General features: G+C 36.9%; 2 protein-coding genes across 4 annotated transcripts; both read left to right on the top strand.

The window, feature by feature from the left end:
• Nucleotides 1-1,360: 1,360 nt before the first annotated feature.
• LOC107599514 (potassium/sodium hyperpolarization-activated cyclic nucleotide-gated channel 2-like) lies at nt 1,361-17,839 on the top strand. 3 transcript variants are annotated; one of them, XM_016291132.1, is made up of 8 exons: nt 1,361-1,832; nt 2,150-2,673; nt 8,333-8,765; nt 14,098-14,259; nt 14,397-14,615; nt 14,693-14,839; nt 15,902-16,142; nt 16,266-17,839. In XM_016291132.1, exons 2-8 carry the CDS (start codon nt 2,159-2,161, stop codon nt 16,478-16,480), a joined length of 1,932 nt encoding a protein of 643 aa, XP_016146618.1. In that variant the 5' UTR covers nt 1,361-1,832; nt 2,150-2,158; the 3' UTR covers nt 16,481-17,839. The 3 variants fall into 3 exon arrangements, with proteins under 3 accessions (XP_016146618.1, XP_016146619.1, XP_016146617.1); XM_016291133.1 differs by having other exon boundaries at nt 1,361-1,812; XM_016291131.1 differs by having other exon boundaries at nt 2,101-2,673; nt 16,266-17,838.
• A 366-nt stretch (nt 17,840-18,205) lies between these two features.
• LOC107599567 (NADH dehydrogenase [ubiquinone] flavoprotein 1, mitochondrial-like) lies at nt 18,206-25,023 on the top strand. The gene is made up of 10 exons (XM_016291210.1): nt 18,206-18,214; nt 19,782-19,960; nt 20,039-20,121; nt 21,370-21,540; nt 21,699-21,882; nt 23,330-23,519; nt 23,755-23,967; nt 24,066-24,232; nt 24,697-24,778; nt 24,887-25,023. The coding sequence occupies exons 2-10, from the start codon at nt 19,787-19,789 to the stop codon at nt 25,021-25,023; spliced, it is 1,401 nt and encodes a 466-aa protein (XP_016146696.1). The 5' UTR covers nt 18,206-18,214; nt 19,782-19,786.
• Nucleotides 25,024-27,947: the final 2,924 nt, after the last annotated feature.

A 27,947-nucleotide genomic window follows, 5' to 3' on the forward strand; every position in this document is an offset into this window, starting at 1 on the left:
TCTCGGACTCATTGTACAGTATGTGTGGTTTATATGTATTTTCTCCATATTTCTGTACCTCTTGTTTTTTTTTTGAACGCTCAAGTTGTACAGTAACTTTAAAACAACTGAACTCAAATTTGTTTCTCAGATGCCTCAAATTACACCGTTACTCGAACTGGTAAACAACTGAACCAGTTTATGACCGCTTATGTTTCTGGCGTTCTTTTGCATTAAAAATTTCCAATAAAGATGATCTTCATTTTATCATTTTGCAGATAATTTTACCTGAATTTTGCAACATTTTTCAAGTTACATATGTGAACACAGTGAACAAAACTGTGTTTGTCAAACAGGCCTTGGTGCTGTATTTACGTAAGACATGACCGAGCACATTTGGCCATGTTCCCCACCTCTTTGTAGAAAGCCTGTGTACAGAAAAGGCCATGTCTTTAATTATTTCCTCTTGTTCGCCAAAGGTAAAGCATCTCACTTATGCTCAATACCTCAAGCGTGTGACGGAAATGTTACGCCCTTTGCCATATTGTGATGCCTTGTCCGGCTGGAGCGACGAGACAAAAGCATTAAAAAACCCATTATAAACGAGGCATTTGTTGCATCCAGTAGAGACATAATTACGGATTATAATGACTTATACTGTCTTTTTACACGTTGCATCGCGCCGCGACAATTTCTAGTCATGTCCTCTTTTGGTAGGCCAAACAAAGTAGTTTCGCTTTCACAACGAAACACAGCGTCACACACGACGGACTAGAGTGAGCAGCGGCCGGTGAGCTTGAGAACGGAGCGGCCGGAGGGCTTGCGGCAACCACATGTGACGACCCCGGACTGGACTCCACTTCGTCCACGGTGAAAGCCGATCCAGCGATCCACAGCGCGAAGTTGATGTATTTCCTCAGCGACCAGCACGGATCAGCTCCGGGCATGACGAAGCAGATATCGTTCTCTTTTGGAAGGCCAAACAAAGTAGTTTCACTTTCACAACGAAACACAGCGCCTTCACGACATGGTGGCGGCGGCAACAACAATACTACAGCGAGAATAAAAGTTATGCATTCTTTGCGTGAACATTTGGGCGGCGTTATGCAAATCTTCCCACATAGTGAGGTAGACATGTGGGGGCGTGTTAGAACGAGCCGTTTTAGGTAGGCGTGGTTGACTCTGAACTTTTATAAAGAATATCTCTTTGGATTTGAGACTTTAGTCTTTGCGACTTTACAGATCTTCTTTATGCACCAAGAGCTTGTTTACACTCCAAAGAGAAAGGAAAAATTGAAATCGCATCATATGACCCCTTTAAAATGAATGTGTAGCATAGGCTACAGTATATTTCTGCACACGCGCAGAATGTATTTCTAAAGCTCGCAGCAGCCTCAGGTAAATATACCTGTGGGCCTCCAGCGGATTCAGTGTCCTCTAGCACAGGTTGGCCCCGCCCATTTCCTTCCCAGCCGCGCCGCTGAGGTGTGACGCTCTCTTCTTTACCTGTTCATCCCGACAGCTTGTTGAACAGATAACACGCATGTGTCAGCAGAGAGTGAGATAAAAACAGCGCCTGCTTTCAAGAAGCCGATTATACACAAACCTCCGCGGGTTTCATCGCGTTCTCTAACTGACGCGTGATTTGACGACAAGACAACCCGCGCGCTCATTCTGAGGAGGTTTTGCCAGCGCGCGACATGGTTTATGTGTGGAAAGTGGATACGGGGGAATAATATTGACAATAAATGCACTTATTCCCAAAGGAACTTTTCAAGGGCAGATGGGTTCTCCTCGGAAGTTTTGGGATCACGCGAGAGTCCGTTTGCACGGGTAAACTCACAGTAAATACGGTAAAGGGACATGTTTGGGCTTTTTGAAATGCTAGTTGAGACCTAATGCGCTGTGTTCATATATTACTAGAGAAAGAGTTTAAAAAGAAGGTTAAGTTTGCATTATGAGTATTTAAAGAAAAATGTACAAATACATTCATCTTAAATAAGAGTTAAAATCATATTTAGACCTATTCATATTAAGTTTTTGTATACAAACCTTACATGGTTTCCAAATACAAAATTATTTTGAATTTGGAAAGCATCATGTCCTCATTCTTTTCTTGAGACTCCCATCTGCCAAACTAGTCATCAACCTGAACCTGCATTAACATCAGATCTGAATTATGGATGGTGATGGACAGCCTCTGGCTTCAGATGGTGACTCGAAGCTCCAATCCAGAGGTGGCTTCTCCCTAAACAACTGGCGTTCCTCTTCAAGATCTTTACTGCGAGGAGGAGAGGATGTGAGCCGAAGGCTGCTGTCCGTTGTGAACCACCAGGAACACACAGACTCGGGGTCTAGTCCCACCTCAAAATCCCTTGAGGTGACCGCAGGGTTAGATGGCACAACAGCAACCACCACCACCACCTCCACCGTGACCACATCCACTCCGTCTCGCCTCGACAAAGCCATGGCAGAGTCAGCAGGGCCTGCGGGAGCCCCTCAGCCATCCGAATCAGAAGAAAGGGTCTTCGCTGACCAGTCCACATTTCTCCAGAGACAGTTCAGCTCCTTGCTGCAGCCAGGGGTCAACAAGTTCTCACTGCGAATGTTTGGGAGTGCAACAGGTGTTGCAGCCGAGCAGGAACGGGTCAAGTCATTTGGGGTTTGGATTATCCATCCATATAGTGACTTCAGGTGAGTGACGCAGGGGAAAGGGAAAATATGACATGGCAGATCATCAAACAAGGGTAGTGTTGTTGTGAATGTCACAGTAGTCTTATAAGCAAATGTATTTGATTATAGTAATTTGAGCATAGTAATTTTAGGAACAAAATGAATGTTTTTTTTTTTTTTAATACTCTGAATTTTTAAGTCAAGCCAACAGTCGTGTTATTGTGTTTGTTCAGTCCAAGTAGGCTACTGAATAAATGAAATGGGTTTGTGGTTCTAATCCGTTCCACCTCTCCCCAGCATGCATTGGGGCATGTATGATTATGTTTGCTAGTTTTATTTGCACAGCTGCTGTTATTTTGCCATTACTTTTTGTAGCTTGTCAGGATGAGTTAGTGGTTAAAATGATCAGTTGATTGTGGCATTTAAAGTATTTCATTTTGTGTTTTTTCGTCTTATGTGTTACACATAGTGTAACATTACACATGTTACACTTTGTTCTTCCAGTGTTATTTTAGTATAATAGATATACTATTAAAATATTCCTTAATATTTGGATTTAGTTTTTATTTTTAGGTACATTTTTTTTAAATGTACATTTTTAAAAATGTCTATTAAGGTTTTATTTTTAATTTGTAATTTCAACTTCAACGTAGACATGCTTCAAATTAGAAATGTTGCCTTAGTTACTAACTAAAATAAAATAATTTAAATATATATTTTATTTCAGTTAACATTTATATCAGTTAACACATTTTTATATATAGGCCTATTTTGTTTTAGGTAACTATAACAATACTGCTCCATGAACATAGAAAACATGAGATGAAGCACATAATTGTGAATAATTTAACTATAAATATAGAGAATAATTTGCATAGAACTTTTTCTGAACTAGATACAGTGCATGAGATCTTTTAATTATTTAATATAAACTGGTAATTGTTGCAATGATGCAAACTTTAAGTCATGTCAACAAAGGCAAACAAACTGTCAGTTTGCGTACTCAAATTTGTAATTTTATTTATTTTAGTTTTTACAGAATCCAGTCAACAATTATTAGTGGTGCTTCACTGTTAGTCTTGCACACTTAGGGTGAGGAGTGTTACATTTCGGTGCTCAGATTATGCAATTTGTTGATTCAGAATTAAAGGGGTCATGATGTTGCTAAAAAGAACATTATTTTGTGTATTTGGTGTAATAAAATATAAACGAGGCATTTGTTGCATCCAGTGGGGACATAATTACAGATTATAATGACTTATACTGTCTTTTTATGCGTTGCGTTGTATTGCGCCGCGTAAACAAAACCATGTCTGCATTTGTGATCGGAGAAATGACAAACTACAAACGCTACTCTACACTGCTCAAAACTCGTGTTTGAATCATCAGTGGCAAATTCTTTAAATATGAAAAACTTACTTACAGTCTGTGAGTCAGAACAGCCGGCATTGTAGTCTACTCTACCAGGATCAGTAAACAGTCCTCCATAAAATGTGCTGCACACATCTGAGTATTTGGGTTGAAGTGTTCTGGAACGGTGTTGTAAATACAACTTAACCACTGATTTCTAGTCATGTCCTCTTTTGGAAGACTAAACAAAGTAGTTTCGTTTTCACAACGAAACACCGCGTCACACACGACGGACTAGAGTGAGCGGAGGCGGGTGGGCTTGAGAACGGAGCAGCCGGCAGGCTTGCGGCAACCACATGTGATGACCCCGGGCTGGACTCCACTTCGTCCACGGTGAAAGCCGATCTGGCGATCCACAGCGCGAAGTTGTTGTATTTCCTCAGCGTCCAGCACGGATCAGCTCTAGGCATGATGAAGCGGATATCGTCCTCTTTTGGAAGGCCGAACAAAGTAGTTTCACTTTCACAACGAAACAGTGTCTTCACGACATGGCGGCAGCAACAATACTACAGCGAGAATAAAAGTTACGCCTTCTTTCTTTGCGTGAACATTTGGGCGGTGTTATGCTCTCTTCCCACATAGTGACATAGATATGTGGGGGCGTGTTAGAACGAGCCGTTTTAGGTAGGCGTGGTTGACTCTTAACTTTTATAAAGAATATCTCTTTGGATTTGAGACTTTAGTCTTTGCAACTTTACAGATCTTCTTTATGCACCAAGAGCTTGTAACACTCCAAAGAGAAAGGAAAAATTTAAATCGCATCATATGACCCCTTTAAGATTTTTACCTGATAGATAATAAAATGTTTGGAAAAAATAAATGCACTGAAAGAGCCTCCTGGAACCAGATTTTTATTGAAACTTAAGTGTGGACCTAGTATCATGTGGGCGACTTTAAAAAAACAAAAAAAACAAGTACCTCTCATATTTTCTTCAGAATGGGTAAAAATATTTAAAAAGTTAGGGTGGTTGATATATAACAATAGAGAATAGCAGTGATGTGAGAAAACACCTTGCAATTACATGTCATTTTCATTGCTGTCAATAATCACACCATGTCAACAAGCACTTACGCCTCAAATCAGGACATTAAAGCACAAAACTTTCAATCACCACAGTAAAGCACAATGCAAAACAGGTCAGTTACAGAGCTTTCCCTTATAGAGTTACCATTAGCCGGAAAGGGTATCAGCGTTCATGGATGGGCTGGAAAGACCCACTTGGTTACAGAGTGTCATGTTGATGTTCTTTCTCTGAAACACGTATGCAGAGAAAGCAGCAAGATGTAAAGGGATAAACAGATTGTGTTTTCAGAAAGCAAGACATGACCGGTAATAGGAACTCAATCTCTGCACCTTTTTCAAAGTCCAAAGAGAAAAAGATGTTTGCATAAGTAGGAGATCAACACAAAAATGTTTGAATCTTTAATCCAATTTAGGCACTACAATCACCAGTTACATGTCTTATTTTACCATAATTTCTTACATGTGCCAAATCTTTCTTTTAGTTACAGTAAAAAAAAAACTTGAACCAATTACTCCTGTTTTATCAACATGGATCAATTGTGTACTAAATTTCCAAGCTGAGTTGCTGGTAACACTGTTTTTAATTACTTTACTTTAACTCTATACTTACAGATAACATTAAACACTATTTTGTTAAACTAAGAACATCTACTTTTACTCTTTTTAACAGGAAAATGTGACGATGAAGGTGAAAAGATAATTTATCATAGATAATCTCTTTATTTAGTTTGTAATAAATTTAATTTCATTTTTAGTAATTTTACTACTTCAACTTAAACCAAATGAAAAATTTAAATTTTGCCTTGGCTACTAATTTAAGTAAAATATGTTAAGTTTTTTAATATTTTATTTCAGTTAACATTAAATAAATATGTTAAAATATATTTTTAGTTTTAGTTAATGATAACAGTACTGCTATATGTATATTTCTAATAGAAAATGTGATGAAGCACATAATTGAGAATAATTTAAATGTAATTGTAGATAATTAATTGAAGAAAAATTATTATTATAACATTGATGTTTTAAACTGGGATTTTTACTTTTGCACGTTTTACTGGGGAAAATATGATAAAGGTGAAAAGGTCATGACAACTTGAATCTTTTTGTTTAGCTGATGAGTAGTTGACTGATATGAGTATGAGTATAAGACTGATATGTGTTAATAAGCTGTCTAAAATTAAACTCTTAAAAAATCAATGCTGTCAGTAGATTTTAACCACAGATTTATCATCTTTGTCACAAGAAATATCATAGAGTGCATGAAAGTCGTCAGTTTCTTTTAGTGTCAAACCTACCTAGAGCTCAGGTCAATCGTTGTCATCACTGGAATTGTCTGATACTCAACACAACTTCCATTTTATTTACTCTTGCGTTAATTCTTACATCAAATGTAATAATGGCAACCATATGATATAAATCAAATTCAAGAAAGTGTATTAAAAATGCCCATTCATTCCAGGTGACTGACGCTGCTTTGGAAAATATGACCATAGATGGAAACTTCAAACCACCAAGCACATGAATGGTAGTGGGTTAAAGGGCACATATCCAGTTTAAACAGTCAGCTTCTGTACAGTATGTTCATGACTCTCCCATAACCACTTTAGTAATTAACATGAAGAGGAATGTTTTGCAACACGTGTAATTGACGGAATTAGCCTGTTTGCTCAAACTCGTCAATACTTATTTGAATGAATGTCTTATATTGCACTTGAGCATTTGAATCAAACTTTATGTCCATGATGGTTTAATTTGTAATAGCAGACATGCTTTACAGAGTCACATATTTGATTCTTAGAAAATAATATTTTAGTTATCTGCAAACTTTGGGCTGGTTGAATTTCTTTCCACGAAACATGTGATGTTGCCATAGGATGGTGTTTTATTAAGTTACAGGGACAGTCACCCTATAGCGCTCTGAAAGACTGGTTCAAACCAGCGACCTTTAGGTTATCGGCCTGGATCTTTAAACCACAAGGAATAACGAATTGAATTTTTCTCTGCTTTGTTTTTAAAGGGGTCATATGATGCTTTTTTAAAGATTGTTATTTTATGTATTTGGTGTAACAGAATATGTTGACATGCTTTAATGTTCAAAAAACACATTATTTTTCAAATACTGTACATTATTGTAGGTCCTCTATGCCCCGCCTCTCTCAAACGCTTCATTTTCTACAAAGTCCCTCCTTCCAACAAGCGCAGTCTGCTCTGATTGGCCAGCTGACCCAGTGCATTGTGATTGGCCGAACACTGCAAGCACTCGTTGGAAATGTAACGCCCCTTACCATAATCGCGAGCTTCATCTTTCAAAATAAATGTAAAGACAGAGCCTGAAAGGGGAACAGAGTCGCGTGACAGACACAGTGATGAATATGTGTTTGCAGTACACAAGCCACAGTTATTACAGTTGACTCCACTGTGATGTGTCTCGCTCTCTCTCTCTCTCTCTCTCTCTCAACACTAACTGCGGTTACTGAAACCGCGCCTTCTACTCCAAAGAGAAAGAAAAACTTGAAATCGCATCATATGACCCCTTTAATAAATTTTTGTAACCAATGTTTAGTTTCGAGGCAAGAAAGCTTCAAAATTCATACAAAAGAGCTAAATTATTAGTGTTTAGATTACGGATGAATGACACATTGCTTATTGATTGTTATTAATTTTCTTATATTTTTATTTATATTCTTATTATATATATATATATATATATACGGTATTAAATGTCATATATATATTAAATGTCATTATTTAATATTATTTATTTTTAATTATTAAAAATGAATTATTTATATTTAATTGTCTAGTATTAAATATTTAATTGTGCCTTTTCATTTTGCATATTTGTACATTTAGATTAGTCATCTAATTGCATCTAAGATGCTCTTTTACATTAATATTTAAGAACACTAACAATTTATTAACTGTTAAATATAGCAAAATTCTACAACTCAAAATGAATATCCATTTTTCATACTGTACAATATAAAGCTGTGATGCCTACTTTCACTTGTGATTTTAGTTTTTAGTATTTTATTTGTTATTTATTTTGAGAAAATATTGTAGAATTGTAATGTTGACTATTTATCAGTTATTGGCCATAATATATACAAATATTTATATTAAATATATTGTTGCATTGGTGCATCCTTTAATTTGAATGACATGGTTGATTGTAGGTATGAATTTTAATGTACATACTCTAGAATCCATCTTTTGTTCCTTACAGCATGCATCTTCACACAGGTTCTATTGGGACTTGGTGATGCTGTGCCTGATGATGGGCAACCTCATCATTCTACCATGGGGCATCACCTTCTTTGAGGATCAGAACACACTGCCATGGATCACCTTCAACGTGGCCTCTGACACTCTCTTCCTGGCTGACCTCGTCTTCAACTTTCGTACCGGTATTATGGAAGCCGACAACACCCAAATCATCCTGGACCCACAAGTGATAAGTCGGCGTTACCTTCGAGGCTGGTTTCTGGTGGACTTCATCTCCTCCATTCCGGTAGACTACATCTTCCTGGTGGTGGATATAGAAGCCCGGCTTGAGTCGGCAGAGGTGTACCGCACTGCCAGGGCTTTGCGCATCGTCCGCTTCACCAAGATCCTCAGTCTGCTCAGATTGTTGCGCTTGTCCAGACTTATACGTTACATTCATCAATGGGAAGAGGTGAGCAAAAGAACAGGAAGAGAAAAGGATAGAGGAATTTGAGACTAGAATAGCAAAGGAAATATAGTTGCAGAAAATTTGCCAGTTTGACTTTAGTCTGAGGGATACAATAAAATGCACCATGACATTGAATTTTAGAATGACTTGCAAATCAAGCACAACAATATTCCAATGACAAGCAATTTGTCCATCCATAACAAACTGATTCCAAAAAAATCAGTCTCTCCTCGTCCATGTTTGTTGTTAATATACATTAGTAGTAATACTTCAGTTTAATGAGTTTTTAGTGTTTTTTACATTTACATTACATTTGACAGCATATAACAATCATTTAAAGTTAAAGTTTAAATGCACCGATGATTTTAAATAAAATTTATTTTAATTAAATAAAAAAAATTTAGCTACTCAAGATAAATTTTTATTTGGACTAATTTAAGCAAATTTTTATTTAGTTGATTTTGAACTACTTTATAATGTTGTGATGCCTAAATACCCTTGTAACTTTTAAAGTGATTGATTTTTGTCTTTAGTGTTTCATTTTTTAAATTTATTTAGAATTTTAAAATGCTGTTTATCAGTTATAGCCCATAACTTGAAAATAATTCAGAGAAAAGGTACGTTCACTTTAGATAAATTTTGTGGGAAAAATAGATTTCTCTCTAGAAAGCAGATTTCTGTTGATCAACGTGTCAAATTTGTGTGACCAACTTGAACTTGTTGTGAAATCTGTGGGAAAATCTTTTGCCCTCATGTGAAATTCATGATTGTTCCAGTGCATCGGGTGTTATGGGAAGTGTTCCTAGTTCCAATTGACCTAATTAATGCATTCTAACAATCCTTTAACTGATTTATAGAAATGTGATAAGTTTGGGTGCTAAATAGGAAAAAATTCTGCCGCCTGCAGTTGATTTTGATATTCTAGGTGTTATCAAATTTCCAGAGTTTTGAGATTGCAGAGGAAGTGAAGGACTATAAAGTGATATGAGCTCACTCAAGTACTGAGGAGCTAAACCATTCAGGGCTTTATAAGTAATTAGCAAGATTTTAAAATGTATTTGTTGTGGCTAATATGGTCATACTTCCTGGTAGGTAGAACTCTAGCTGCTGCATTTTTGGCCAGCTGGAGTTTGTTTATTAAGCACGCAGAGCAACCACCCAAAAGGATTACAATAATCTAACCTTGAGGTCATGAACGCATGAATTAACGTTTCTGCATTTGACATTGAGAGCATAGGTTGTAATTTAGTTATATTTTTAAGATGGAAAAAAGCAGTTTTACAAATGCTAGAAACGTGGTTTTCAACGGAAAGATTGCTGTCAAATAGTACACCTAGGTTCCTAACTGATGACGAAGAATTGACAGAGCAACCATCAAGTGTTAGACAGTGTTCTAGATTATTACATGAGGGCGTTTTTTGGTCCAGTAATTAACACCTGTTTTTTCAGAATTTAGCAATAGGAAATTACTAGTCATCGTTTTTTTATATCAACTATGCATTCTGTTAGTTTTGCGAATTGGTATGTATCGTTGGGCTGGAACGAAATATATAGCTGGGCTAATATGGTCATACTTCCTGGTAGGTAGAACTCTAGCTGCTGCATTTTTGGCCAGCTGGAGTTTGTTTATTAAGCACGCAGAGCAACCACCCAAAAGGATTACAATAATCTAACCTTGAGGTCATGAACGCATGAATTAACGTTTCTGCATTTGACATTGAGAGCATAGGTTGTAATTTAGTTATATTTTTAAGATGGAAAAAAGCAGTTTTACAAATGCTAGAAACGTGGTTTTCAACGGAAAGATTGCTGTCAAATAGTACACCTAGGTTCCTAACTGATGACGAAGAATTGACAGAGCAACCATCAAGTGTTAGACAGTGTTCTAGATTATTACATGAGGGCGTTTTTTGGTCCAGTAATTAACACCTGTTTTTTCAGAATTTAGCAATAGGAAATTACTAGTCATCGTTTTTTTATATCAACTATGCATTCTGTTAGTTTTGCGAATTGGTATGTATCGTTGGGCTGGAACGAAATATATAGCTGAGTATCATCAGCATAAAAGTGAATGCTAATCCCATGTTTCCTAATGATATCTCCCAAGGGTAACGTAAAGCATGAAAAGCAGCAGTCCTAGCATTGAGCCTTGTGGTACTCCACAAGTTTATACAATTATTCCTGTCCTATTGTAGAGAATGAGTGGAATTGTACCTCTGGGGATCTATAGCGCACTGTCTGATGCGATACTGTAGCTAATGGCTGCATGGTTAGAATTTTATCTCTAATAGTATCAATCTTGGAAGTAAAGAAGTTCTTAAAGTCATTACTGCTGTGCTGTTCGGAAATGTCTGTGCCTGTTAATGCTTTATTTTTTGTTAATTTAGCCACTGTATAGAATAAATGCTGGGAGTTGTGTTTGTTTTTCTCTGAAAGAGATGAAAAGTAACCAGATCTAGCAGTTTTTAGAGCTTTTCTATAAGTAGAATTACTTTCCCTCCATGCAATACAAAATACCTCTAGTTTTGTTTTCTTCCAGCTGCACTACATTTTCCAGGCTGCTCTCTTTAAGGTGCAAGTGTGCTTGTTATACCACGGTGTCGGGCTGTTTTCCTTCTTCTTCTTTAATGAGCAACCGTATCTAAAGTGCTAGGAAAGAGAGAGCCCATAGTTTTTGTTACAACATCAAGTTTTTCCTGAAATACTGGATTTGCTGAGGAATTGAGACAAGTCAGGAAGAACTTTTGTTGTAGAAGTGATGGTTCTACCATCTCTGTAACAAGGAGTTGAATTTGCAGCTTTAGCTAAATGGCATATACACAAGAATATAATGATCCAAGATATCATCACTCTGCTGCAGAATTTCAATGCCAATAACATTAATCCCATGTGACAGTATTAGATCTAAAGTATGATTACGACAATGAGTAGGTCCTGACACGTGTTGTCCGACCCCAATAGAGTTCAGAATATATATAAATGCTGATCCCAATGCATCTTTTTCATTATCAACATGGATATTAAAATCACCAACAATTAAGACTTTATCTGCAGCCAGCACTAGCTCAGATAGCAAATTCTTTGATAAAGTCTGTATGGTGCCCTGGTGGCATGTATACAGTAGCCAATATTGTAGAAGTGATGGTTCTACCATATCTGTAACAAGGAGTTGAATTTGCAGCTTTAGCTAAATGGCATATACACAAGAATATAATGATCCAAGATATCATCACTCTGCTGCAGAATTTCAACGCCAATAACATTAATCCCATGTGACAGTATTAGATCTAAAGTATGATTACGACAATGAGTAGGTCCTGACACGTGTTGTCCGACCCCAATAGAGTTCAGAATATATATAAATGCTGATCCCAATGCATCTTTTTCATTATCAACATGGATATTAAAATCACCAACAATTAAGACTTTATCTGCAGCCAGCACTAGCTCAGATAGCAAATTCTTTGATAAAGTCTGTATGGTGCCCTGGTGGCATGTATACAGTAGCCAATATAAATATAACGTGGGATCTATCATTAACACTTATTTCTCTAGATTATGTTATATGAAGCACCATTACTTCAAATGAATTTTAAACCACAGCTCTGAGAAATACTGAAAATATTACTATAAATTTTAGCAACACCTCCCCCTTTACCTTTTAGACAGCTCATGTTTATAACAGTAATCTTGGGGTGTAGACTCATTTAAAGTAATGTAATCATCTGGTTTTAGCCAGGTTTCAGTCAAACAGAGCACATCTAGGTTATGATCTGTGATCATATCATTTACAAAAAGTGCTTTCGTAGAAAGGAACCTAATATTTATTAAGCCAAGCTTTATCATTTGTTTATCTGTATTATATCTGTTTCTTATTTGTTGAACATCAATTAAATTGTTACCTTTAAATTGGTTTAGACCTTTTTTGTATTTGCTAGTTTGGGGAACAGACACAGCCTCTATAGTATGATATCTAGGTGTAGGAGTCTCTATGTGCTGAGAATTAACTGATTTCTGACGCGAGGCGGCTATCAGACGGTCGGTTAAGCCAGTCTGTCTGCTTCCTGACCTGGGCCCCAGTTAGTCAAGTACAAACTCTAAGACTATGTGCCATGTTTCTAGAGAGAAGAGCGGCACCACCTCTGGAGGGATGAAGACCATCTTTTTTCAAAAGGTCAGGTCTGCCCCAAAAACTCGTCCAATTGTCTATAAAACCTATGTTATTCTGCGGGCACCACTTAGACATCCAGCCATTGAGTGACGACAGTCTGCTATGTACCTCGTCACCACGCTAAGCAGGGAGGGGACCAGAGCATATTACGATGTCTGACATCGTACTTGCAAGTTCACACACCTCTTTAAAGTTACTTTTAGTGATCTTCGACTGGCAGAGTCAAACATCATTAGTGCTAACGTGAATAACAATATTACTGAATTTACGTTTAGCATTAGCCAGCACTTTTAAATTTGCCAAGATGGCAGGCACTCTGGCTCCCGGTAAACATTGGACTGGATATGTGAAATATGTAAAGTTTGCACAGACTCTTTAAAATACATCCAAGAGTTTTACACATTGTGGGGACATTTCCACGCCCCTAAACATGATGTGGCACAAAATGAAACATGATTGGTTGCTTTACATGTCAGTCATATGGCCTCTTGGGTGGTCCTTGGCAATTCAAAGCGGCCAAGGTTCCCAGACCTTCTGCCGTCAGTCTGAAGGGCTGGCTATGCAAGACTATGATTTTGATTAAATCATTCTGTGATGAAGGAGGAGATCAATCATCACAAACTATTAGACATCCTTGGCATTATAAAGTGCAATAATAAGGAGAAAAGATAACATATATTACATGTTTTTCAGACTGTTTTACTGAAAATGATATCTGTTTTTAAGTAACAGTTGTATATTAAATTTAAAGGGGGAACCTATTAGACTTCATTCTTTTTATAAAACTGTTGCTGTCACAAGCTTTCAAATGCTGCTTTGGTGGGCTGCGATGTAAATTAATTTACGCTACTTATAAAAAAGGGGATGAGCCACTAACTTCCTTTTTCAGTGAAACTTACATCAACACATTAAATAACCATTTTTTCAAGTAATATCTGTGCTTAGCTTAAATGTGATATGAATAAACAGTGCTCATAAAGGTTGTTGAGATTGTACTCAATTGAAAACGGGTAGAGGCTTGAAACCGGAAACAGCATTCGATACGTCATGACTTAACAAGCGGATTGAAGTTACTGGATTTTGCCTGTGAAAATTCGCCAAACAACGGTAAATGTGACTGCACCTTCTAGTGCTGACTGTACATCTATCACTTTTTTTTTATAGATCTTCCATATGACCTATGACCTTGCAAGCGCAGTAGTTCGCATAGTGAATCTGATTGGAATGATGCTGCTGCTGTGTCACTGGAATGGCTGCATGCAGTTCATGGTGCCCATGCTGCAAGATTTCCCATCAAACTGCTGGGTCTCCAAAAACAACATGGTGGTATGTTTGAGGATCTTGGGTAGTGTCTCAAAGACACACTAAACTGTTAGCAAACACAAAATGCACTTCTGCTTCTGAAATAAAATCTTAAACTTTTACATTTTGCTTTAAATTTGCCATATGTCTTTCTCTGTCAGAATTCCACTTGGGATGTCCAATACTCCTATGCCCTTTTTATGGCCATGAGCCATATGCTGTGTATTGGATATGGTGCTCAGGCACCTGAGGGAGCAACTGATGTCTGGCTCACGATGATGAGCATGATTGTTGGCGCCACCTGTTACGCCATGTTCTTGGGCAATGCCACCAACCTGATCCAGTCCTTGGATGCTTCCCATCGTCAGTATCAAGAGAAGGTACTAGTTGCTCAGTAAAGCATTTTTTGAGTCTTTTCCCCCTTTTGTCAACGGTTTTGTTGTTTGGTTTGTTACAGTACAAACAAGTGGAACAGTACATGTCCTTCCACAAGCTGCCGGCTGACATGAGGCAGAGGATCCATGATTATTATGAGCATCGCTTCCAGGGCAAGATGTTTGACGAGGAAAATATCCTCGAGGAACTCAGTGACCCGCTAAAAGAGGTTTCTCTTATATTTTTTCTTTCATGTTTTGGTCAGATCTTTCATGTAACTTGCTCCACCTCAGAAATGACTTTTCTTTTTTGGTTGACGTAATTAATTCACGGTTGTGCTGCTCACAAGGTCAGTCACACGATTGTCATCTGTAAACAAAATGTCTGTTTTTGCTTGGACAATTAATTGATTAATATTTAATGTAATAATAGGAAAATAATATCCTATTTATTATTTGATTATTGAAATATCCTAGGTAACACTATATTTTAAGGTGTCCTTGTTACATATGTTACATGTACTTACTATTATAATAACGATTAATTATGCATAATTACATGCAAGTAACCCTAAGCCAAAGCCTAACCATATAGTAAGTACATGGAGTTAATTAATATTACTCCGTACTTGTATGTATAATTGCACTGTAACAAGGACACCTTAAAATGTAACCAAATCCTATTTAAAACAGGTAAATTGATGTGCTGTGTTTTAAATGGTTTTCAGTCTTGCATTTTATCTCCCAAAATAATGATCATTTTGTCATTTAAAAAATGTGAAAATGAGCAGAAATAAGTTAACACAAACTTATTTTCATAAGGTGAACATTTGACCAGACTACTTGTTTGACTAGTAAAATTATTAGTTGTGCACACACTAGTTTATATAAATGTATATAATAAATATTGAAAAAATTATTTATTGCATGCCATAATAACGGCCCATTTCAATGGCTTACAACTTATGACCAAAGATGTGGATTTGGACAACAATTAAGTATTAACATAAACATATAACATAACATATAAAATAAATTGACATGATGAAGACTTAGATAATGCCTTTCTAAAATCTTGCCAATAGTTTGAGTAAATTTAGTAAATCAATGTTGGTTAATGTAATAAAGGTTACAAGGTTTTGTGTCTCATTATCTCTTAACATGTCTCAATTAAAAATGACAAATCCTTATCCATAAACTCCTTAATCTTAGGTCAGAACTAAACTGTCCAGTGGATTGGTAGATTACAATAGTATTCCTAATCCATTTTGTATTGTGTGTTTGACCTGCAGGAGATAGTGAACTATAACTGCCGTGGGCTGATGGCTAACATGCCTCTCTTTGCGAATGCTGATCCTCACTTCGTCACAGTGCTCCTCACAAAGTTACGCTTCGAGGTCTTTCAGCCAGGTGATATAATCATCCGTGAAGGGACACTTGGTCGTAAAATGTACTTCATCCAGCATGGCTGCGTCAGTGTGATCACTCATGACAATAAAGTGAAGACACTGAATGACGGCTGCTACTTCGGGGGTGAGTTTGATTTTTTCCTTGCTTTTACAAGATTTAAAAAATGTGTTATCTTTATACACAGATGTTATAACAACAGACTATTGATACAAAACTGATTTGAGCTGATTGTTTGTTCTTTTCTAGAAATCTGTCTGCTGACCCGTGGACGTCGTACAGCCAGCGTCAGAGCCGGCACATACTGCAGACTTTATTCACTGAGTGTGAGCAGCTTTAATGAGGTCTTAGAGGAGAACCCATTAATGAGGAGGGCGTTTGAGAGTGTAGCAGTGGACCGTCTGGAGCATGAGGGAAACGAAATTGTGCATTCACACAAGAGTGTGGAGGATGATGGGGACTAATGGACTCACCGAAGATGACTGAATGCAGAAAAAAAAACATGGTGTTACAGTGTCCATATAATTGACATTAATGACAATGTACAGTTGCAGTATGGTGTGATTTAATTAAAATAGTTATTTCTTATTCTTAATTTGACAATGCAATATATTGGAACATAAAAATAAACTATGTCAGTCCTGTAGATTTGATAATGTTTAGTTGGCTCTTGAGATACTGGATCCATGCAATTAATTTCAGTCAGAAACCATTAGTTTAGCAGGGACCTTGATGAATGGGGTATAACAATATGTATGCAGCAATATATATTATAATACAAGTGCATTAACGATACAATAAAATTAACTGAACATAGCACAAAACATACCATAACATTACAAAAGCTTTTGTTTCTAAATTTCTACTAAGCTCCTTTAGTTTCAAGGAATAGTAGCCCTTAGTCAAGGAATTGCTCTGTAAATTTTGCATTTATCAAAATATCTCCAAGGCAGATTTGAATATGTTAACTAAGTACAACTCAATGTTTAACTCTTTAATCTTGATGTCTTTGACATTGCTTTCATTAAAAAACCTCCAGGCAGCCACCAGCATGTAACAGTGTTGCGCTTACTCGAGCTTTCATTATTGTTGTGCTGCTGGTGGAAGGTCTCTGGATGTATCATGTGGAGACAAACAGATAATCAAATCGAGGTAAATCAATGAAAAAAAAGTGGAAAATAACATTTCTATTAGTTGTTTTATAATACAATAATATACTGAATTCTATCTGCTTTCCGGATCAACACTGAGCACTTAAGAATCATGCACTGTAAGAAAAGATGTCTGCTAACTGAAAGACATGGATGAGCTTGGACATCTGCCCATTGTCCTCTCAACTTCAAATTCAAGTATTAAACAATATGAGTCACATATTCACTGATTAAACTCATTTACGTTTGGCCTGAGCCCTTTCTTGCGACAATCGATTAGGATGAAAATAACCCTTTGAGAGGAGGTATTTTTCAAATGTGCTTTTGAGGAAAATATTTACTTAGGAGCAAGTGATATATGTTCATTTTAAATTATATTTTGTTAGTAACATTTCTACGCTTCTCTGTTGTTGGAAAGAAAAAGAGAAATATTATCCCACATAATGTGTGAAATTATAGAGATGAATGAGGAGTATTATGAAAAAGCAACTGAGATTTTGAATGTAAATGTTAATTTGATGTGTTTCATATGCCACTATATTATTAACTGTTAAATACAATTGCTGTACATGAGTCTATATACAGTTTGGTAGAATATTAAGTTTACCAGCTTAATGTGTCATTATTATTTACAGGGAATTACAATTTCCTTTATTTAATTGTTTTCATACCAAACACTAAATAAAACTGCACTTCAAACCAAATAAAGTGGTTTGTACTATTTATACTTGGGGTGAAATAATATGACTATGAAGTATTTGACTATGAAGAAACATTTTTTGGACGATTAAACCAGACATAAAATTGTATTGGATAGATAACAGAATATAAAATCAAGTGTCTTCAAGTGTACACAGATATCAGTGGTTAGTTAGTTAGTTTATTTATTTATTTAGGGGCAATTGAAGGCTTTAAGGCACTATTTTACATTAAACTGTGCAACAGCGCCTCCACACATAACAGGTCAAAGCTGTTATTACATCCGGGTGGGTCGCTATATTCGTCCCGCTGTTATATATATTTATAACGCGGAGGGAGCTCACGAAGGTAAGCAGCGGTTAGGCTTTTTCACTTGAGTTTTCTGTTTGCAAATCAAGGTTTTGACAGTTTCTCAGTTTTTGACAATCTCACATACCTTCTGTAAATAAATCCAAACATTAACGTCGTGCAGTGCCGCGGTCCCTCAAATGTCATGAGTGTGAATATATACTGGAGGTCACTGCGGGACGAGTCCGTTTTCAACGGGTTAACTTACTGTACAGTGTCTGAGAGAGTTTAGCTTGTGTGTTTATGTAATCATGTATAATATGGAGGCTTCTTTGATCTATATGGATGTGTGTTTATTGCCGCAGCTGAACTATTTACACTTTCCATCTCTTGCCTTGCGTAACTGTTCCCTTCATTAAAGATGCATTTTGAGGGCTTTTTATTAGTTCATGTATCGAGAATATAAAATCAAGTGTCTTCAAGTGTACACAGATATCAGTGGTTAGTTAGTTAGTTTATTTATTTATTTAGGGGCAATTGAAGGCTTTAAGGCACTATTTTACATTAAACTGTGCAACAGCGCCTCCACACATAACAGGTCAAAGCTGTTATTACATCCGGGTGGGTCGCTATATTCGTCCCGCTGTTACATTTTATAACGCGGATCCAGGGAGCTCACGAAGGTAAGCAGCGGTTAGGCTTTTTCACTTGAGTTTTCTGTTTGCAAATCAAGGTTTTGACAGTTTCTCAGTTTTTGACAATCTCCCATACCTTCTGTAAATAAATCCAAACATTAACGTCGTGCAGTGCCGCGGTCCCTCAAATGTCATGAGTGTGAATATATACTGGAGGTCACTGCGGGACGAGTCCGTTTTCAACGGGTTAACTTACTGTACAGTGTCTGAGAGAGTTTAGCTTGTGTGTTTATGTAATCATGTATAATATGGAGGCTTCTTTGATCTATATGGATGTGTGTTTATTGCCGCAGCTGAACTATTTACACTTTCCATCTCTTGCCTTGCGTAACTGTTCCCTTCATTAAAGATGCATTTTGAGGGCTTTTTATTAGTTCATGTATCGATTATGGTACAGTGTTGAACCTCAAACGTTTTGTGAATAAATTTTATTTGCTATTATTATTTTGGGATGTTTAGTTCTTCCCTCCGGCCGACTTGTTCCCAACAAACATGCAAACATTTGATTTTGTGAACATTTATTGCAACAATAACATTAGAAATCCTTTTTTTATATGTCGTTTTCATTTTTTTAATGATTGGTAATTTTGTTTTTTATTTGTATTATTTGTTATAATTGTTATTTTATTATTATTATTTTTAGTATTTCTACTTGATTTCAGTTTTAGTAATTTTTGCACTTCATATTAAACATATTTCAGTTAGTTGCCAAGGCAACATTTTAGTTGTCATATAGATTTTTTTCCAGAACTTTTTATCTAATATTTATATTTAATTAAATTTTAGCTTTATTTTAATTACCAAAAACTATTTTTAATAGTTTCAGTTTTAGTTAATAATAATGGGTCATTAGGACTGGAATTGTTATTAATGTGGTACAGCTTTGGTTATGAGGAAACTTTCATGCTCATTGTACCATCCATCTCTTTCAGATAAGATGTTGTCCTGTCTCGGTTGTCCCGTTCTTAGCCGGGTTCTCACCACTGGGGCTTCACGTGCCCCGGTTGCCGTGGTTGCAACTGGTGCATCATGCACTTCTGTAGCCGCCAGCTCTGCCTCTCCCCCAAACTCCATGACACTTGTGCGATACAACAGCAGCACAGCTCAACAGGTGACTAGTTACTCATATCCACTGTCTGCATGATTGATGATCAATGGAAACTGGCTATAATCAGTATGTTTCCTCTAGGAAACACCAAAGAAGACCAAATTTGGACCTCTAGCTGACCAGGACAGAATATTCACTAACCTTTATGGACGACATGACTGGAGGGAAAAAAAATATGAAATTTTATTATGAATTATATCTAAAGACAGGACTAGGGATGTTCATTTCGGTTATTTTTCCTAACCGACAACCGACGCTCGTTAACCGATTTTTAACCGTTAACCGACAAGATTATTTTAAATTAGAATTGAATTAAATTAGAAAGGATAAGTGTCTGTGACCTGTTAAAAAATACTAACATTATTCATTTTACATGCGCAAAAAGCAGCAAACAACAGAACATGAGGATTAGGGATGGGCGTATCGATCCAAAGTATCGATATATCGATACTGACGCGAGTATCGAAAGTATCGAATCTCAAACTAAAAATATCGATACTAAGGTGTGTTTTATTTACTAGTGATTTTGTCAAATGCAGCACTTCTGCAAGCGGAGAAAAACATAAAGCTAGGCTATTATATATATATTAGGGCTGTCAGTTTAACGCATTAACTTAATTAGCTATGAAAAAATAATGCAATTAAAATATTTTAAGGCAGTTAACGCACTGGTCCCGCCCCCAGACCTGTACATCATCTTACAGTTCATACAGTTGACTGTTGACAAATGCAGAGCAACAACTCCATAAACAAAGTTATGCTCTAAAATTCAAGATATTGGGGCAAAAAATACCTCTGTATGAGTTTTTGGCTCATATTTATATCATATGATAAGCGACATCACACGAGCAGCGAGAGCAGTAGGCTATCACACGAGTGCTGATTTTGTCCCAAATATCACGAGATTAAATGTGATTTTATACAACAGTTCAGTAAATAAGTATTGTTATAGTATAAAAATAATAGTATTGTTTTCAATACTAAAAACAATTTTTTTTATACACGTAGCGTATTTTAACCATGCAGCAAACCTTTTTAAATATTTATAAATTACTGAAAAGATAAATAATTAAATTACTTTTTAAACCGTTTAACTGATTGTATTATGTATGAAAGCGTATTTTCTCTATGGAATAAAAAAGGTAAAAAAAAAAAAGGTAATTGTTACTTTATCTACAGTTCAGACTTTTCTCATGAAATTGCAAGTTCATGTCTGACAATTCACTTTTTTCTCAGAATTGCAAGTTTACATCTCAAAATTGCGAGCTACACACACACAACACACACAACATATATATATACACACACACAACACACACAAACGCATAAAAGACTATATATATATATATATATAATTATTATTGTCACCATAGTGCATGTTTTTAATGTGATGAATTGTTCATATATCTCAGGCTGAAGGGTGCCCTGAGGAGAGGTGACTGGTACAAGACCAAGGAGATTTTGGATAAAGGAGTGGACTGGATCCTGAATGAGATTAAGGTCTCAGGGCTGCGTGGCCGAGGAGGTGCAGGATTCCCCACAGGGATGAAGTGGGGCTTCATGAACAAGCCCAGTGATGGCAGGTAGTTTTTCATCTCAACAATTAGCGGGTTTCATAAGTCACATGACTCTGCAAAAACAGATATAAATTCTTGGCCAGTGGAACTACATTTAGCTCTTTTCATTAGAATCAAATCAGGTCATACAAAAGCATACGAGTTTCTTTTTTTTACCCTCTCAGGCCTAAATATCTGGTAGTGAATGCTGACGAAGGAGAGCCCGGTACCTGCAAGGACAGAGAGATCATGCGTAACGATCCCCACAAGCTGATTGAGGGCTGTCTGGTGGCTGGCAGGGCCATGGGAGCACGAGCAGCCTACATCTACATCCGTGGAGAGTTCTACAATGAGTCGTCCAATCTGCAGGTGAAAAAGAAAGGTTGTGATCCCTCATATATCTGTAACATAATTCATTTTCAGAGACAGGAAGAAAGATTGTTTATTGCTAAGCTCCATTCCAGAACCTAATAAGCTGCCTATGGAGGCATCATAGACATGCTTCTGATGTGAAGCCTTCAAAAGGCCTGAATAATGAATAGAATACTGATTAATAAATAAATTAAAATAATAATGATAAATTCATTAATAAATACTAATATTATAACTTTGTTACATTGCACTACCATTTAAACATTTTTGAAAGAAATAATGTATTTGATTTGATTTATTTTTGCAAGGATGCATTAAACTGGTCAAAAGTGAGAGTAGAGAATTATAATTACAAATTGAATGTTTCAAAATATTTATATATCAATTAAATGCTGTAATTTTGAACTTTTTATTCATCAAAGAATCCCGTAAAAAATTTATCATGATTTCCACAAAAATATTAGGCAGCACAACTGTTTTCAACATTGATAATAATAAGAAATATTTCCAAATCAGCATATTAGAATGATTTCTGAAGGATCATGTGATACTGAAGGCTACTGAAAATTCAGCTTTACCATCACAGGAGTAAATTACATTTTCAAATATATTAAAGGTGCACTAAGTGATATTTGAAAAACGCTTTTGACCAGTGTCGGACCTAGTCCCAAAACACTTGCAGCCAATCAGCAGTAAGGGGTGTGTCTAGTAATGATAGGGAGAACAGCGCTCAGTGAGTGCACAGGACGGATATTAGCAGATCGACTATAGATAGCGAGAGATGGCAGTTAAAAAAAAAAGAGGAAATTTTTGGAGGAACAACACATTAAAAAGAAGGGTTATGATCAGGCAAGAGGTAGGACCGTGTAAATATTGGAGCAGCTTTCCAGTGGTGGAGAGAACTCAAGGAGCGGGAAGGCCTGGAATCGGATGCCGAGGCTGCTTTGTTTCTTCTTGATAAGCGAGTTACGTTGATTTTGCTTTTTCGCACAACTATTCTGTGTTGGCTTTTGATTGAATATGCCGTGGCCGGCAGGCATAGCAGATTCCTCCATCATCGCTGCCAGGGTTGTGTACATACGTGTGGGGCAGAGTTATCAAAATAGGGGCGGTCCTGTTGGGGTATAAGCGAGTTTGTTTTGGTGCTTTCAAATATCAACATCGTTTGGCAAAAATCGCTTGGTACACCTTTAAAATACAAAATAAAATAAAGTAGAAAACATTATTTACTATTTTTAATTGAAATAATATTTCACAATATTGCTGTATTTGGGGTTAAATAAATGCAGCCCTGGTGGGTAAAAGAGACTTCTTTCAAAAACATAAAATAACCATATTGTTATTCAGAGGGGTTCATTTTGGAGTAAATGGGATAGAATGTACTACACAGTAGTAGAGGGAAGTAATGTATTGACCTCATGTGTTTATGTGTGCTTACTCTCAGGTGGCCATTAACGAGGCCTATGCAGCAGGGCTGATTGGCAGGAACGCTTGTGGCTCAGGTTATGACTTTGATGTGTTTGTGATGCGCGGTGCGGGAGCGTACATCTGCGGAGAGGAGACGGCTCTCATTGAGTCCATCGAGGGAAAACAGGGAAAACCTCGTCTGAAGCCCCCTTTCCCTGCTGATGTGGGTAAGTCAGAAACAAGCAAATGTTCTTTTTTGATTTTCTTTTTTAATGTATTTGTTATATTATATTTTATTTATTTTATTTTATATAAGTGACATGACATAAGTGACATGTTTGCAATGTGTTAATATATAATAATTAAATTTTTTTGTATAAGTGACATGTTATAAATGTATAAAACAAATAATAAATTTTACTTAGAATGACCAGTTATAAATTTGACCTGTTCTTTTTGCAAGTGTGTTTGGCTGTCCAACAACCGTTGCTAATGTTGAGACAGTAGCTGTGGCACCGACCATCTGCCGTCGTGGTGGCACGTGGTTTCTGAGTTTCGGCCGAGAGAGAAACTCTGGCACAAAGCTCTTCAACATTTCAGGCCATGTCAACAACCCCTGCACGGTGGAAGAAGAGATGTCCATTCCCTTGAAAGAGCTGATTGAAAGACATGCAGGTACACCTCATTCCATCTGTACACGGAAATGTTTGTTCATGGTCTAATCATGTGTGATCTTAAAGATTATTGAGCCTTCATTGATATGATCTCTGTAGGTGGTGTCCGGGGTGGTTGGGATAATCTTCTGTGTGTTATTCCTGGTGGCTCTTCCACACCACTAATCCCACGTCATGTGTGCGACACCGTTCTCATGGATTTTGATGCCCTCATTCAGGCTCAGACCGGTCTTGGCACAGCTGCACTTATTGTCATGGATAAATCAGTATGTTTATTTGTAAAATAACTAGGGCTGACCATTTAACAGGTTAATTTTGGTGTGATTAATCATCAAAAAAAAAAGAATGTGTAATCGTGCCGATTGTATCAAAAAATAATGTGTTGAAGTTATTAACCCAGGCCCAGACTTGTATTTCATCTTATATTGCATGCAGTTGGTGACAAACATGATTCAGAAAGATGAATGGCAAAGACAAATTCTTTTTAAACCCATTAATCTCATAGCATTATTTATGCGATTCTAATTGCGGTGTAAATGCATTCATGAGCAGTCTGTGTAAATATACTTAAATGCTACTTCATATGCAGATTTTGAAAACAATGTTATGGCCACATTGTAGCCTTGAAATTTTATGTGTAATAAATTCTATTAGCATTTATATTTTTTAGAAGATCTGTCTGATAATTTGAGTGTTTGACCATTTGATCACAAGTTTTCCCGCTTCACAGACTGATGCTATTCGAGCTATTGCCCGCTTAATGGAATTCTACAAGCACGAGAGCTGTGGGCAGTGCACTCCTTGCAGAGAGGGTAAGAATTACTGCAAATTTATGTAAATATACATTTGTCAGTATTTACATGTATAGTATGTTACATTACAGTGAATATTTACCAGTCTGTCTTTTCTGTGCCCTTCAGGAGTGGACTGGATGAATAAGATGATGTGGCGCTTTGTGAAAGGCGATGCACAGTCAGCAGAGATTGACATGATCTGGGAGATCAGCAAGCAGATTGAGGGGCACACCATCTGTGCTTTGGGAGATGGAATTCTTTGAACCCTTTTTGCAAATCTATCCCATCGTGGTGATAGATTCAACATCATACTCCTGATTGTGGATGACTTGTGACGCATTAAAAAAAGAGTTTGAGCAGATGCATCACTCAGATGCATAACTGAGAAAAGGGTTATGGTTGATGTAATTATGTTAAATCCCATTATGATGTTAATGCCATTTTTCTTGATAAGAAAATCTTACACTGTATAAATACTTATTTGTGGAAATAAAGAGCCTAGAACTTGAAACAGTGCTTGTTAATCTGGGGTTATAGGAGAATGTGTTGTAATTTATAGATTTAAATGACTATAATTGTGTACAAAAGTCTCCAAAAATATGAAACATGTCTTCTTGTAGCATCCAGTCAGAGCAAAATCAGAAAAGATTACATGACTTTGAACATAAATAGATTTCGCTGACTTTCTAGGCATGAAAATCACCGGTTCTCTTTTCCTTTTTTTTTTTTTTTAAAGGTGACATATCGGGTCCCCGGTGCATCTACCAACCCAGAAAGTGTCAAAAAGAAGAACCCAGTAAAATTTTAAGCCTTTCTCTGCAAGCATGTGGGAAAAAAAACGAGCCGATCAGATTTCTCTCCCCCTGTGAAGTAGAAAGGGGATCTTATTATAATATCACCGCCCCTCAATCTGCACATTATATAGAGTCCCAGCCTCAGGAGAGCAGTGGATTTATTTATTTATTTTCTGAATATTACGCTGCTGCCACACAGATCTAAAATAAACATGCAATTTCTTTCCCAGCTGTTTACCTTCACAGACATCCGTCTGTTTTTGTAACTCGTGTGTTTTTAACATTAACTTCTGCGTATTTGACAGTTTAAGCGCAATAAGACATGAAAGAGAACATGCCTTGTGACAGCCGCTTTCTGTGTGCGTGCTTCGGATGTGTGCTCCCAGAAAAACTAATATGGCTTTAAAATGCATGATTTCAGCGCGATATACATGATGATAATCAAAACCAAACAGATGTTTTATTTTAGCAGATTATCTGAGGCACCAGCTGCAAATAGGGATGGGCGGATCGATCCTTAAATATAGATACTTTAGATACTGATGTTGTATCGAAAGGATGGTCCTAACATAAAAATATCGATTCTAAAGTGCATTTTTTAACCATGAATTTTTTTAGATTATTTACTTATCAAGAAATTCGGTGCATAAAATAAGCTTCTAAGTGGAAAAATAGACTATATTAGCGAATTATTGTGTTGGATAGAACCATTTCTCCTGCTCATCAGAACACGCAAATGCTGAAAGACAGAACCAATCAATCAGACAGCGTTCGCTGCTGACGCTTCGCTCACAGTGCTTGTTCAAATAGGGCTGCGTTTCCCAAAAGTCATGTAATATTTATTTTAAATTGGCTAGATGTGCAAGTAAATTTATTTAAACTGGTTGTTAAAAGTACAAATGGATTGTGTTATGTTCTGTAATTGCTGTTAATAAATCTGTCAGTAACCACAGTTTACCACTGTTTTATTACAATAACCACAGTTTACCAAGGTATTTGGTGTAAAACTGCAGTAACCACAAATTTACCATGGTAATAATAATAATAATACATTTTAGTACTTATGTAACACCATGTTTATTTTTCATGAGGTACCTTCAAAGGGGGACCTTTGTAACTTATCTACCCTTAAAGCATGCATACTTGTATGGTACTAATATGCTCACTTTTAGGGGTATAGTTGCACCTTTGAGGTTACTGCCCCAGTAAACGGCTAAAATACAATTATAATATATTTTATTTCTGACAGTGTAAACAAAAAATGCCTATGAAATGTTAAACACTGCTTTAAAATCTAATATTAAGTGAGTATAATTACTGATTATACATTCTTTTAATAATTTAAAAGATCAGTTTTGTTTAGAAGTATCGGTATCGATATCGACGATACTGGGCTTGAAAATATCGGTATCGGATTGAAAATAAAATAAGTGGTATCGCCCATCCCTAGCTGCAAAGGCACAGCCCTATTCTGGAAAAGGGGGCGGGGAGCAGCAGCTTATTTGCGTTTAAAGATACAGGCACAAAAACAATGTTACTGCTTCCAGTAATGACTAAATGCTTAAATGACTAAATGCTTCCACTCTGCAGTTTCAAAATGGGCTATTTTGAGCTGAAACTTAACAGACACATTCTGGAGACACCCGAGACTTATATTACATATTGTAAAAAGGGGCATAATATGGTTCTTTTAAGCATAAATGATGAGCCAATCACAAGATTGGAAAAACCATACCAAAAATCAGCCAATCAACGCCGCCATTAGGCCTCGATCAACCTGCTTGTTTTTTTGACGTTGACATCCTAAGTCGCTTTTCCACTATCGGGCCGAACGGTTCTGAGAACTGTCAGGTACGGTTCCAGTTGTATTTCCACGTGAGCCTGGTACGGCGCGGCACGATTACAAACCGTTCTCGGCCCGGAATTCTCGGGCCGGTTAGACTACCGTGCTGAGCCCATAGACTGTATAAAAACATGGACGTAGTGTCCGTGGCATCACCCGTAGAGTTCCAAGAGCCTTTTTGAAGCCTAAAGTGGGCGGAGCGGGCCGTCGCCATCTTTGCAGCGCGTCACTCCCGGATAATCGAAAATGGGCAAAGAGGCGGGAGCTGGGTGCTGAAACCACGCCCACCTAGCTCGACGGCAGTGTCAGCAGCGGCAATGCACCTGTCACTCAAGTGGCCACGCCCTTAATTATGCAGAACTTTAAGGCTTAATATAATTTAAACGGATGAGTTATAAAAAAAATTCACCCCCTCACAGTTGTCATGAAGGGCAAAATTAGCTATATAGACCAAAATAATTTTTGTAAACATGTTTTTTTCTGCTGTAAAGTTGGGCATTTTAACATGGGGAGTCTATGGGATTGACTCCCTTTTGCAGCCAGCCTCTAG

Source organism: Sinocyclocheilus grahami, unplaced genomic scaffold, assembly GCF_001515645.1.
Source record: "Sinocyclocheilus grahami isolate Dianchi unplaced genomic scaffold, SAMN03320097.WGS_v1.1 scaffold268.1, whole genome shotgun sequence".
Lineage (NCBI taxonomy): Eukaryota > Metazoa > Chordata > Actinopteri > Cypriniformes > Cyprinidae > Sinocyclocheilus > Sinocyclocheilus grahami.